The sequence below is a fragment of the Eucalyptus grandis genome, chromosome 7 (genome assembly GCF_016545825.1).
Source record: "Eucalyptus grandis isolate ANBG69807.140 chromosome 7, ASM1654582v1, whole genome shotgun sequence".
Classification (NCBI taxonomy): domain Eukaryota; kingdom Viridiplantae; phylum Streptophyta; class Magnoliopsida; order Myrtales; family Myrtaceae; genus Eucalyptus; species Eucalyptus grandis.
In genome coordinates this window covers 5,707,255-5,718,985 of record NC_052618.1, presented here as the reverse complement: position 1 = coordinate 5,718,985, position 11,731 = coordinate 5,707,255, and the positions used below count along the sequence as shown (strand labels likewise).

The window sequence follows — 11,731 nt, the reverse complement described above, 5'->3', positions numbered from 1 at the left end:
CGTTGGTATCGTGCTATCGAGGTCGAACCATTTTCAAGCTGCAGTCGAACCCCATAAGCCAAGTAATCATTCCTTTCTTGGCTGAAATTGTCTGATCTCTATTTCAATGACTGCGGAGAAATTTCAAGGTGGTCATTTCAAGCTTCTGCACATTGTTGGCTATTTTATTGGCAACTTTTGAGCGAACAATATGTCATCACGAAGAACATCTTGCAAGAGGTTGCGAGAAAATGAGCAAGGAGCCCACATCTTGACAAATTTCCGTGTGATTAGCCAAAAGAAAGGGAAAATAAAGCAAATGCTACTACTGATTCGGTCTAAACAGGCAGTTTTTTTTTTAACTCATATACAGTATACTTCAGGGGTTTAAGCCCTATTTTACTATCCTTAATGGCTTGTAATGGATCTAAAAGCGGTACACACAGCTTCCATCATCGCTTCGAGCAGTTGGATCATAACTCGTAGCAGATGGGTCAGTGCATCCTTCAGGAACCGGAAGATTAACCTGTTGTGCCGCTCTGCCTGCGTCGAAATCGACAATTGAAATGCTTAAGTTATTGTTCTTCCCAAATCTTCATTTGTATTGTCATCCTAAATCCAGAGCCAAATCTTCGACCATGTCCTTTTAGGATAAAAGGATCTAACCATAGAAACTTCCATTCTTAATAGCATCCTCGTTCGCATCCCCAAGAGCGGCCTCTTTCAAGTACTTATCCGACAGCTGGACTCTCTTCACATTCTCTTGCTCCTGGACGAGCATGTTCCCATACTCGAGTAGCTTGTCCAGAGTCATCCGCGGCTGCTCAAAGGTCGGGGGTCCCTCTTTGGAGTTCACGAGTCTTTTCCCTACATTTTCAACTCCAGTTTCGGCAACCCATTGCCTTACTTCATTGTCATACACTCTTGCCCTGATTGCTCCGAAGAAATCTGCACAGCGGACACTGATGTTAGTTCCATCTTCCTAATTTACATTCTCCATTCATGTACTGTCAAAAAGTATGAATTCTCTTCCAACAATAACAAAGATTGCCAAACCGAATAGGGTTAATCAGCTAGGAATGTTAGTTCGCTTGCTATGTAGCACAATGATAAAAAGAGTAAGATTAAGGAATGTCCTGTTACGATTAAGAAGAAGCCTACCAATCGATTGACCAGGGAATGTGTCGACAAGCTTGACTATATCTTCCTTTGGGACATTGTCGGTCCTGAAAATCCCGGTGCAAACGCCGATCCTGTCTTCCCGTGTGGGCGACCAGTAAAACTTCTCCATCCGGCCATCGCGAATGAGAGGGGCGTACAGCGTGGAGAAGTCATTCCCGGTGACTATGATGGGAACTCGGGGGTTCTCCTCCTTGTTGTACATGCCAGGAAGTTGCACGTTGGTGGGATTGTCGGCAATGTTCATGAGGGTCGCATTCACCATCTGGTTGTTCACTGTGTACTGTGTGGTCCCACCGAGCCTTCCCGCTCCCGCGTCAAGATCGTTGATAAAGAGGCAGCACATCTTCCCTTTCCTGATGATGTCCACCGCCTCCCGATACCTCTGTCTGATCAGCTTTGCGGGCTCACCAGCATTCCCGCTTTCTAGTTCTCCCGCACTCATCATTATGGGGCTGAAAATCCATTTCCATATAGTAAAAAATGTTTAGGTACCTCTTTATGTGAAGATTCTCAATTTTATCCGAGTAGAAATTGATGATACTCACTTGATTTCCATTTTGGCGAACACGAGCTCGCATTGGAATGATTTTCCCTGGCCTTTCCCACCCCATATACCCAAAATGAGAGGAACCTGTCATCAATAGAGTTAATCATCGATAAAATTTCTTTCCTCTTTAAATTCAAGTTTCAGAATAAAGTCGCGTAATTTCGATATGTTATACTTACCTTGACGTTTGGAAGATTCAAGAAGTTCTTGGTTATGTGGACCACAACTTTGTCCATAAATGCGGGAGCAATGTAGAAGCCATCCATGGTGTTATCAAATGCCAACCTGCCACAACGAGTTTAGTACTCGAATCAAGTGTTTTTCTTCACTTCCAAAACTTAATTAAAAGACATGGCGATGTGACAAAGTGAGTTACTCACTGTCGAAGACCAGCGCTGAGGTAGTCGTATGAACTCATGACGGCATAGTGAGTGCCGGTCCCCATCGGCGCTTGAAAGAGAGTGTCAACCATCCCCTTTCCTCTGGTTATGTCTTGCTGGTCATCCGAGGTGTCAGTCACAAGCCCTCCCCATCTGTCCTTAGATGTCTGTTTCTCCTCATCGTATTCCGCGACCGCCGGGCTCCTGGACAACACTTTCGGGTGGTTGATCTTACAGCTCGGTTTCTTGAAGCTCCTCCCCAAGAACGGAGAGCTAGGACCCGAATTTCTCGGGCTGGCGCAGCTCGCATTTAGCTGGATCAAGGTCAGGCCCTTGTTAACACTAAGTCCCACTATAGGAGGAGACCCCAACACAGACATCGTAGATATTGTGAATACAGTATGAATTCACTAGCTATGGAAGCCTAACCAGTTACGTGTGATCTCGTAACTTCCCTAAAGATGAACAAAAGAAGCAAACTCCTTTCATGAAAACAGAGCGTGCTTTCTACTTCGTATATGCTTAAACAGTTGAATGACTGCTATGATCAAGCAGAGACGATGAAAAAGAGTGAGATAGCTAGTATAAGCACCTAGAGGGGGGGTGAATAGGTGCACAAACAATTTATCGAGATACGGAAGCAATTCTAGGCAACCGATAGAAAGGAGGTTCTCTATTGATTAGCAAAATGAAGTACGATCAAAGTAAAGAGAGTAAGGAAGAGAAAATTAAACACAAGGTTTATAGTGGTTCGGCTTATTCCAAGCCTATGTCACTCTTCCGCACTGACAGCCCACCGGTTGGATTTCACTATGAACAAAAGAGAATTTACAGCATAGCTTTTCCTTGATTCCACGGTGTAGATGATCTACCACACCTCCTTAAGGTTTCTCACAAATATAGACTCTCTTTTGTATACAAAGTTTCGCTCAAAGGAATTGTCTAAACAACAGAAAGCTTAAGACTTTAGAATTCTTCTATCGCGCACACCACGAATAACTTAGAACGTCTTCCTTATATACTCATTTATGTCATCATACCCGTTGGCACTTACCAAAGGAATTCCTCCAATCTACCCGTTGGATGGAATCAATTAGGAAGATTATTCGAGCTATTAAAGGAACGTGTCGATAGCCCATCAATCATGTTCGCCCATACAATCAGGATCTTGGTTTCCATAAGTAGAACCTTCCAAGAATATTTAGGCAATCATCGGTTCCTTAATCTTCGAGTCAATCTCGATCAATCAAAGGATTCCGTTGTGTCTTTTCTAGCCAAGAGATCTTCTCCGGTTGATAAGGTCATATCCTTAATGAAACATCCGAGCCTGGATAACCTTTCTTCAACGGATTAGAGATCACAATGAGGATAGACTTTGAGTCTTGAGTCCGGCTGTCCGGAGGTCTTCGACTTTAAATAGCAGAGTTTGCAACCCTTCGGATCGGACTCGATGGAAACGTTTTGTCAGCTTCAAAACACTTCAAGAAGATTTCTCCAACAATCTCCCCCTTTTGATGGTGACAAAACTTTCCGCAGATTTGGACAACTTTGACCTGCAAAATATTTCTCAAACACATATGCATATCTTATAGAGATAAATGGCTAAATGAATAACACTAGAATCTACAACCACAGAAAATAGGTTAGTCTAATATGTGATAAAGCCATCCATAAGATATCACTAGTAGTTAATAGAAGCAGTCAAGTCCAAGTCTAGTTCAGTTCTCATCCAGACAAAAAAAACAAAGTCAAACAGATCAAAACAATCCAACAAAATCCAACAAACAGTCCAACAAACCATACGATTAAAAGTCAAATTGTTCAAATCTTGCATCTCTCCCCCTTTTTGTCAGCATTAAAAATGTTGAGATGAAAATGGAATAAAGTCAAGATTGCTTGGGAACGCGGACAAGCTGGAAATCTCCCATAGACTGAACGATGCCTTCCAGCCTTTTCAAGTCTTCCTTCGGATTGTGCAATCTCCTCACCCTTGGCATTGGCCGAATCGAGCAGAGAGGGCTTGGATTTTATCATTCAATGAACATGAAGAAACTTGACCCGCATTTTGCAAGGTTTGAACCTCACATCCCAAGGCATAAATTTGACCTCGCATCTCCAAGAGAATATCCATGATTCGCGAAAATCTGCTGCATTATCGCCCGAGTACTTGCTTCGCCCGATCTCGATGGAGTAAATGCAGACGATGGTAGATCAGCATAATCTCGCAAGTTTGGCGATGAAACTTCATGACCTTCCTCTGGAAATTGAGAGGCATAAATGTCCTGCGGGTGCGCAGTGAGCGATCGACTCCTTCACTTGCATCAGGATATGAGGACTTCCCTCACTTGCATCAGGATATGAGGACTTCCCTCCTTTCTCTTGATCTCCCCCTGTTTCCATGCCTACAGGTGGAGAAGAGTGTTCCTCAGGTTCTCCTTCTTTTCTTCTTTCTTCTTCTTCTTGCTCAACTCTTTCCTTCTCAGCTTGTCTTTCTTCTTCTTCCTTCTTCTCTGCTTCTTTCTCCTCTGTTGCTTTCGTCATTTGTTCTGATTCTTTCTCTGGAACAGGATGTCGTGTGAACATCTCACTTTGGTCGATACAAATGCGACTTCCCAGGACGTGTCGCCGACCCATTCATTTAATTACGCATGCGGAAGCGAAACAAATCCCCTAACAACATTTAACTTGGGATAGAAAAGCAGGCAATCAATCACAACCAAACAAGCTTTCTTATAAACGCATAGGTTTATATACAACATTGGATGGTCTACAAAATAGACAGGCTCAACAATTAAGGAACTGTCCTATGACCAACTTGTCAGACACGTTCGCCGATTCTTCAGCCTCCACCTTCCGAACTCCAGGACTTCCGGTCCTCCACGACCGTCATTTAGGGACCTGAAATATTATCCCACAACCGGTATGAGACTACGTCTCAGCGAGTCCTACCCTCTAAAACTCAATTAGGAAGAAAATACGCCTCAGGGCGCTCTAGCCACACAAATAGGATAGAGGACTTACCTCGCCTCGTCCCTTTCCCCGCACGTCGCACAATTCATATTCAAACAATGCTCGCACAAGCTGAAACTACCGACATACCCATCGGTCTATCAATTCAGTCAATCCAATTGATATCATACGATCCACATATCTATCAATTCATACCATCTATTAAACCATACCATCTATTCATCCATCAATACATTCACGGCTCACACAAGCTGAAATGGATGCAATGCTCTCACAAGCCGATATAGATGGTAGCTCGCACAAGTGATATATACATAGATGGTAGCTCACACAAGCTGATAGATAGATCGTGCTCGCACAAGCTGATAAAACGATCTTAGCTCACCAGAAGCTGCCGCAATATTCAATATAGTATACTATAGCTCACCAGAAGCTGCCGCAATATATATATGTGTATATCATAATTGCTCGCCCAAGCCGATACATATATATAAACCAATGCTCGCCAAAGCTTATCATTCAATAATAAACCAACTCATATCTCAATTCAATCAATCAATCAATCCAATCAATTCAAACCGGTCATACAAACCAAATTACGGTGCTAAAAGCCAACAGGGTATTTTCAAGTTAAATACCACAACTTTATCAATATCACTCAATTCCACACTTTTGGAATAATTAACCATAATCATCAATCACTCAATTTCTCAATTTAAACATACAATTAACACAAACCGACCGCACCTGTGATCAGCGCAAAATTCTAACAAGAGCCATCCAAGCATAATTTTCGAAATTATTAAATAATTAAATTTAATTCCGAAAATTAAATAATTAAATATTATATTATAATAATATAATTTAATAAAATAATATTTATAAATTCGAAATAATTAATTAATTAAAAATAATTAATTAGGGCTTAAACAAGATTACACGATTTAATCATACAATTAGCCCTAATTAAACATCCATTAAACTAATCATACAACTAATCTAATTTACATTAAAATAATCTAATTTAATCACATAAACCTAATTAGACTAATCTAAACACCCCTTAAGCGTCATTAACTCACCAAGCAAGAATTAGAGGATAAACTCATGGGATTAACGAGCCAAACGGCTCAAAACGACAAGGACGACGCGAGGTCGACAGTCTCCAAGGCGGGCCTAGCTTCCGGGGGGTCGGGAAGCCGGCCAAAACGGGCCAAACCTTCGCTACGATACCCATTTTTCTGCTCACCGATCACTGCTGGTTGAGGCCGAAATGAGCAGATTCGGGGCTGGTTGGGGTCGAGAATGGGTGGAGGAGCTGAACCGGACCTAGGCGGGGCTTCACGGTGGCCGGAGGGAGCTCCGGCGGCTCTTGCGCGAGCTGAACAGCAGCTCGGGACGGCGAGTTGGGCGAGAAGACCGCCAAGACGTGCGGCCAGCGGCGTGCGAGGACGGCAGCTCGGCGGCGAGACAACACGGGGCGAGGACGGCGACTCCGGCGAGCGACGGCTCCCGGCGGCGTCGGCCGCTACTTCGCCCGGCATCCTACCAGATCCGAGATCTCGAGCAACGGACGGAGGGGGGAGAAAGAAGGCGGAGCAGCACACACGCCGGCGAGCGGAGCAACGAACGGCGGACGAACGGCGCGGTGAAGCCTCCGGCGGACGAGCGTGCGAGCGGGCGAAGGGGCTACTTCGGTTTCTTCTCGCATTTTCTGGTCTTCGCACCATGAAGATGGAGGAGAAAGGCAACGGAGAGAGGGAGGGAGGAGAGAGAAGGAGAGAGAGAGAGAGATGGGACCCCTTTCTTTCATTTTCTTTTCTTTTTCTTTAATCCCTCACACATGGCCCACCATGACCTAGGATGACCTCACAATCCACTCACCCAATCCTCCACAACCTCTTTCAATGGTTGCAATTTCATTTTCCGCCGGGGTCCAATTCTTGTACACTTAATTTAATCAATTCTCAATCAATTCCATTCAATTGAAGCTCAATTAAATTAACCCATGTGTCCTCGGCCTTCTCATGACATTTCCCATCAAATGATCCAACTTGCATCCCGAAGATTCGATTAAAAATGGCCCTCCGACAATCTCGAACAAAAAGGCCTTACTTTGCTATTCTCCCAAAAATCTCGGTTTGTAGAAAAATCTTTCTACATTCCTAAAATGAATTGTGACTTGACAGAACTTTCAATTTTTGTAATCGGGTTCAATTTCACGGTTAAATTCAATCCGGCGCGACTTTAGCGCGTCCTAATCTACCGGGTAGCTTTTAGGAAATTTCGTGCAATTGACCCGTGGTTGATTATTTTCAAGCCACAAAGTGCATCTTCGACACCTTGGCGACTCTCGATTGTCGTAGAAATCTCGAGGTTTCGATTACGGACACAGGTACCCAAAACGACAGAAGAATCGGTCTAGTGCCGGTCGACGAGGATATTGCGATTAGGTGGAATCACCCACACTCTAATCACATATCTCGTCGAATCGACCTATTACCGATCTCTCGTTCGATTCTCGACGGTGTCGTAATGATCCTTGCGATTAATATGGTCGAGTAGCCGATTCATGGTCGAATTCTCAAGTCTATTGCGTTTAGATTCCTTAACGACTTCACCTGATAGACTAGTTATCTCGTGAGTGGCCAACTCAGAGAAGAAAGCTATAGATGCGAAGATGAAATGCCCGACTTATTTAATTGAAACCAGAATTGGAAAATCGGGATGTCACACAGGACGACTTAAATTCTTCAAAGCCATTGCAGAAATGGTGAGGTTTTCATCATCATCTTCATGTTCAACAATAAGAGCTTTTCTTTTCGTTCTTGAAGCAACCAAGGGTTCATTTCCTTTCCGTTTTGATGAAGAAGAGGGTTGATGAGCTTTGACTGGAGTCTTCTCCTTGAATTTCTCCAACGCCTTGTTCAATTCTTTCAGACGCATTTTGGTCACCATTTTCAGTCCTACCACCATATGATCGCACGGTCGAACACAAAAGATTTGCGGAGGCTGAATATTCAGATGTCTGAATAACTTCGTCACAAGACTTGGGTAAGGAAGTTGACCTCTGTCCTTTATCATGGCTCTATACATGTGGAACATAACAGTGTGAGGAAGAGAAAACCTTTTCCTAGTAAGGATGGCATACATTAGCTTTGCCTCTGAACTTGAAACATTAGTCTTGAAAGTTGATTTTGGTCGGAGGCAATTGATCACAATCTTGTGAAGCAAGATGTTGAATGCACTCATCCTTAAGTAGGAAATCTTTTCCTCTGTTCTCCTGTCCTTAACAAGTTCCAATGTAGCACGAGCACTAGAAACTTTGATCGGTTGATATCTTCCTCTTTCAACTCCTAATACATCCGCTAGCATATCCATATCCACAACATAGTCTTGATCTTTGACACGAAAGAGAATCTATTCGCATCCAAAAGCTAAGATTTGAATAGAAATATGCGTTAGTTCAAGATAGGCCTGCGTAGTGTCGGAGCGTAACTTTTCAAGTTGAAGATAACATAACTTTTCCCTCAAGTTCACATTCACAAGCATCCAGAAAATCAAAATCCACACTTCTAGGATTTATTACCTCACGCTTCAACAATTTTGAGTACAAATCCTTTTGTTCCTTCGATCCGTACAAGTCTCCCATTTTTCCTCGATTTTCAACCGCAACACCCATTCTCGGTTGAAATTGGCTGTACAGTTTGTTATCATCATTCTCATCTACAGGATTCGATCCCCAATCACGAGGATCACTTGGGATATTCGCAAGGGTTTCTTCGGCCACCCCTTTACGAGCAATTCCCAAACTTTCCATTTTTCTCAAAAAGATATATTCATTTCCATATCCTTTGTCTTTAAGAAAATCATTGACATACTTTAAAGGAGTATGAATCCTTTTAAAGCACGATACAGCTTATACATAAAAGCGGGTTTTTGAACTCTTACAGGATTTGCATCCTCAATGATTTCTTCCTCTTGTCGATGATCAACGCCTTGAGGACTAGATGGAGGAGAGTGACGCGCCGAGAATGTTGTGGGCTTTGCTGCTGATCCGAGACACTTCTTCTTCTAAGTAAGATCGAAGTGCGTAGGCCCCTCACTCATTCGCCGTGGTCCCTTTGCGATTCTCGAAGACTTTCTTGAAGATGACATCTTTCTCAGTTTTTGGAAGATTCCTTGCTTGACTTTCCCAAGAAAGATGACAACTTTTTCGAAGATTAAACAAGGGAAGAAAACGAGAATGGAAGATCGATGTTTTCTAGGGTTTTTGAGAGTAAAGTGAAGGGAAATCAACAAAGTGCACGATCGGTTAAAAAGGAGATAAACGAACCGTCACAAAGGAAAATAAAAGATGCCTTTTCAAAATAACTGTCCTTTTTCCGCGAAAATAGTCATTTAAAAAATAACTTCCTTTTTGAAAAGGAGACGATACAATAATTACGCCGATTAAATATAGCAATTTAAACACAGTCTGACGGTCGTACCTCTTCAAGATAAGATTCGAGAGAGAGAGAGAGAGAGAGAGACTAACTTACAGTTAAAGTCTTGTATGTCTGAGTCTGAGAGTCTTTAGACTTTGATTTCCTCATATCTTAAAATGTTGAGTCTGGAACGGATAGTTTCAAATTGATTTTTCTCCAAATGCTTTGTAAATATATCCGCCAGTTGGTTCTTTGAATCAACAAACTGAATTGAAACATCTCCATTTTGAACATGGTCTCTAATGAAGTGATGTCGGATCTCTATATGCTTTGCTCTTGAGTGGAGAATTGGATTTTGGTGAGGTTTATAGCGCTGGTGTTGTCGCAATTAATCTCTATGCATGAGTCTTCAATTCCAAAGTCTCTTAGCTGTTGTTTTATTCATTAATTTGTGAACAACAACTTCCGAGAGCTATATACTCGTCTTGTGAGAGAGAGCTACTGTACTTTGCTTTCTTGAAAACCAAGACATTGTCCTACCTCCAAGTAGTTGACAAGTACCCGAGGTGCTCTTTCTATCTACTCTGCATCCAGCAAGGTTTGCGTTTGAATATCCAAGAATAGTAAAGTCTCCCATTTTTGGATACCAGAGACCAAAGCTTGAAGTTGATGAAATATATTTGATAATACGCATATTCAAATGAGATTCTTTTGGGTCCGATTGAAATCGGCACAAATGCAAACACTAAACGAATGTCGTGTCTAGAAGCATTAAGATAAAAGAAGTGAGCCAATGATACTCCCGTATAGCTTATGGTCGACTTTCTTTCCTTCTTCATCTTTGTCTATCTTCAAGGAGCTTGACATTGGTATTTCAGCCTTCTTGCAATTGTTCAGACCAAACTTTTTGACAAGATCATTTGCATATTTTTCTTGATGAATAAAAGTTCCTTCCTTCAGTTGTTTCACTTGAAGCCCGAGAAAGAAGGTTAACTCACCCATCATTCTCATTTCAAATTCATCCTGCATAGTCTTAGAGAATTTCTTGCACAGACTTTCATTAGGAGATCCGAATATAATATCATCGACATATATTTGAACTGCTTTCTTTTTTAATAAATAAAGTAGTGTCTACTTTACTTTTCACAAAACCGTTTTGGATTAAAAACTTACTCAGCCTATCGTACCAAGCTCGAGGTGCTTGTTTTAAGCCATATAAGGCCTTTTTGAGTCTGGTTTCCTTGGGTCTTCAAACCCGGGTAGTTGTTCCACATAGACTTCCTCATGGATGAATCCATTTAGGAAGGCACTTTTGACATCCATTTGGAATAACCTGAAATTCTTATAACAAGCAAATGCAAGTAATAGACGAATTGCTTCTAACCTGGCTACCGGTGCATAAGTCTCATCATAGTCGATCCCTTCTTCTTGTGTGTATCCCTTGGCCACAAGTCTAGCCTTGTTTCTTATGACTTTTCCTTTCTCATCCATCTTGTTCCTGAAAACCCATTTAGCTCCAACAATTGATTTACCTTTTGGTTTAGGAGTCAGCTCCTAGACATCATTAATTCTGAATTGTCTGAGTTCTTCTTGCATAGCTTCAATCCAGCTCTCATCGGATAAAGCTTCTTCTATGCTCTTGGGTTCTATTTCAGAAATAAGAGCCACAACACTAGACTCTTCTCGCCTTTTGGATCTTGTGCGAATTCCTTCATTGATGTCGCTAATAATAAGATCTTTGGGATGACTGGACTTATGTTTCCAGTTGCTGGTTAATTTATCAGATTGATGGTCACTTCCTTCACTTGAATCTTTAACAGATACTTGCTGCTGGTCCTTCAAAGTCCGAGCTGCTTCTTGAGATTTAGACTTTGTAGAGTTCGGAGCGATCGATCTCTTCAAGATGAGTCTGAATAGATTCATTTTGTATAGAATCTTGGAATTTGACATTTATTGATTCTTCCACAGTTTGAGTCTTCTTGTTGTAGACTCTATACGCTTTGCTTGTGGTTGAATATCCAAGGAAGATGCCTTCATCTGACTTTTCTTCAAACTTACCAACTCGATCATTTGGATTTTTCAATATGAAACATTTGCATCCGAATACATGAAAATATGAAACAATGGGCTTCTTTTCTTTGAATAGTTCATAGGGGGTTTTTTCTAGAATAGGCCTTAGAAAAACTCTATTGATAATATAGCATGATGTTGAAACTACTTCAGCCCAAAACCGTAAAGAGATATTG

General features: G+C 41.9%; 1 protein-coding gene across 1 annotated transcript; it reads right to left on the bottom strand.

Moving 5' to 3' along the window:
- Positions 1-283: 283 nt before the first annotated feature.
- On the bottom strand, positions 284-2,593 carry LOC104426435 (ribulose bisphosphate carboxylase/oxygenase activase, chloroplastic). Its single transcript, XM_039316798.1, has 6 exons — positions 2,089-2,593; positions 1,888-1,993; positions 1,707-1,792; positions 1,141-1,613; positions 646-927; positions 284-522 (listed from the first exon to the last, which is right to left on the bottom strand). Exons 1-6 carry the CDS (start codon positions 2,466-2,468, stop codon positions 407-409), a joined length of 1,443 nt encoding a protein of 480 aa, XP_039172732.1. The 5' UTR covers positions 2,469-2,593; the 3' UTR covers positions 284-406.
- Positions 2,594-11,731: the final 9,138 nt, after the last annotated feature.

Coding starts and splice junctions, on each gene's coding strand:
- LOC104426435 (XM_039316798.1), bottom strand. CDS start 2,468: ATGTCTGTGTTGGGGTCTCCTCCTATAGTGGGACTTAGTGTTAACAAG. Junction 1,614..1,706: donor TTCGCCAAAATGGAAATCAA/GTGAGTATCATC, acceptor ATGGATTTTCAG/CCCCATAATGATGAGTGCGG. Junction 523..645: donor TAAGAATGGAAGTTTCTATG/GTTAGATCCTTT, acceptor ATTTCGACGCAG/GCAGAGCGGCACAACAGGTT.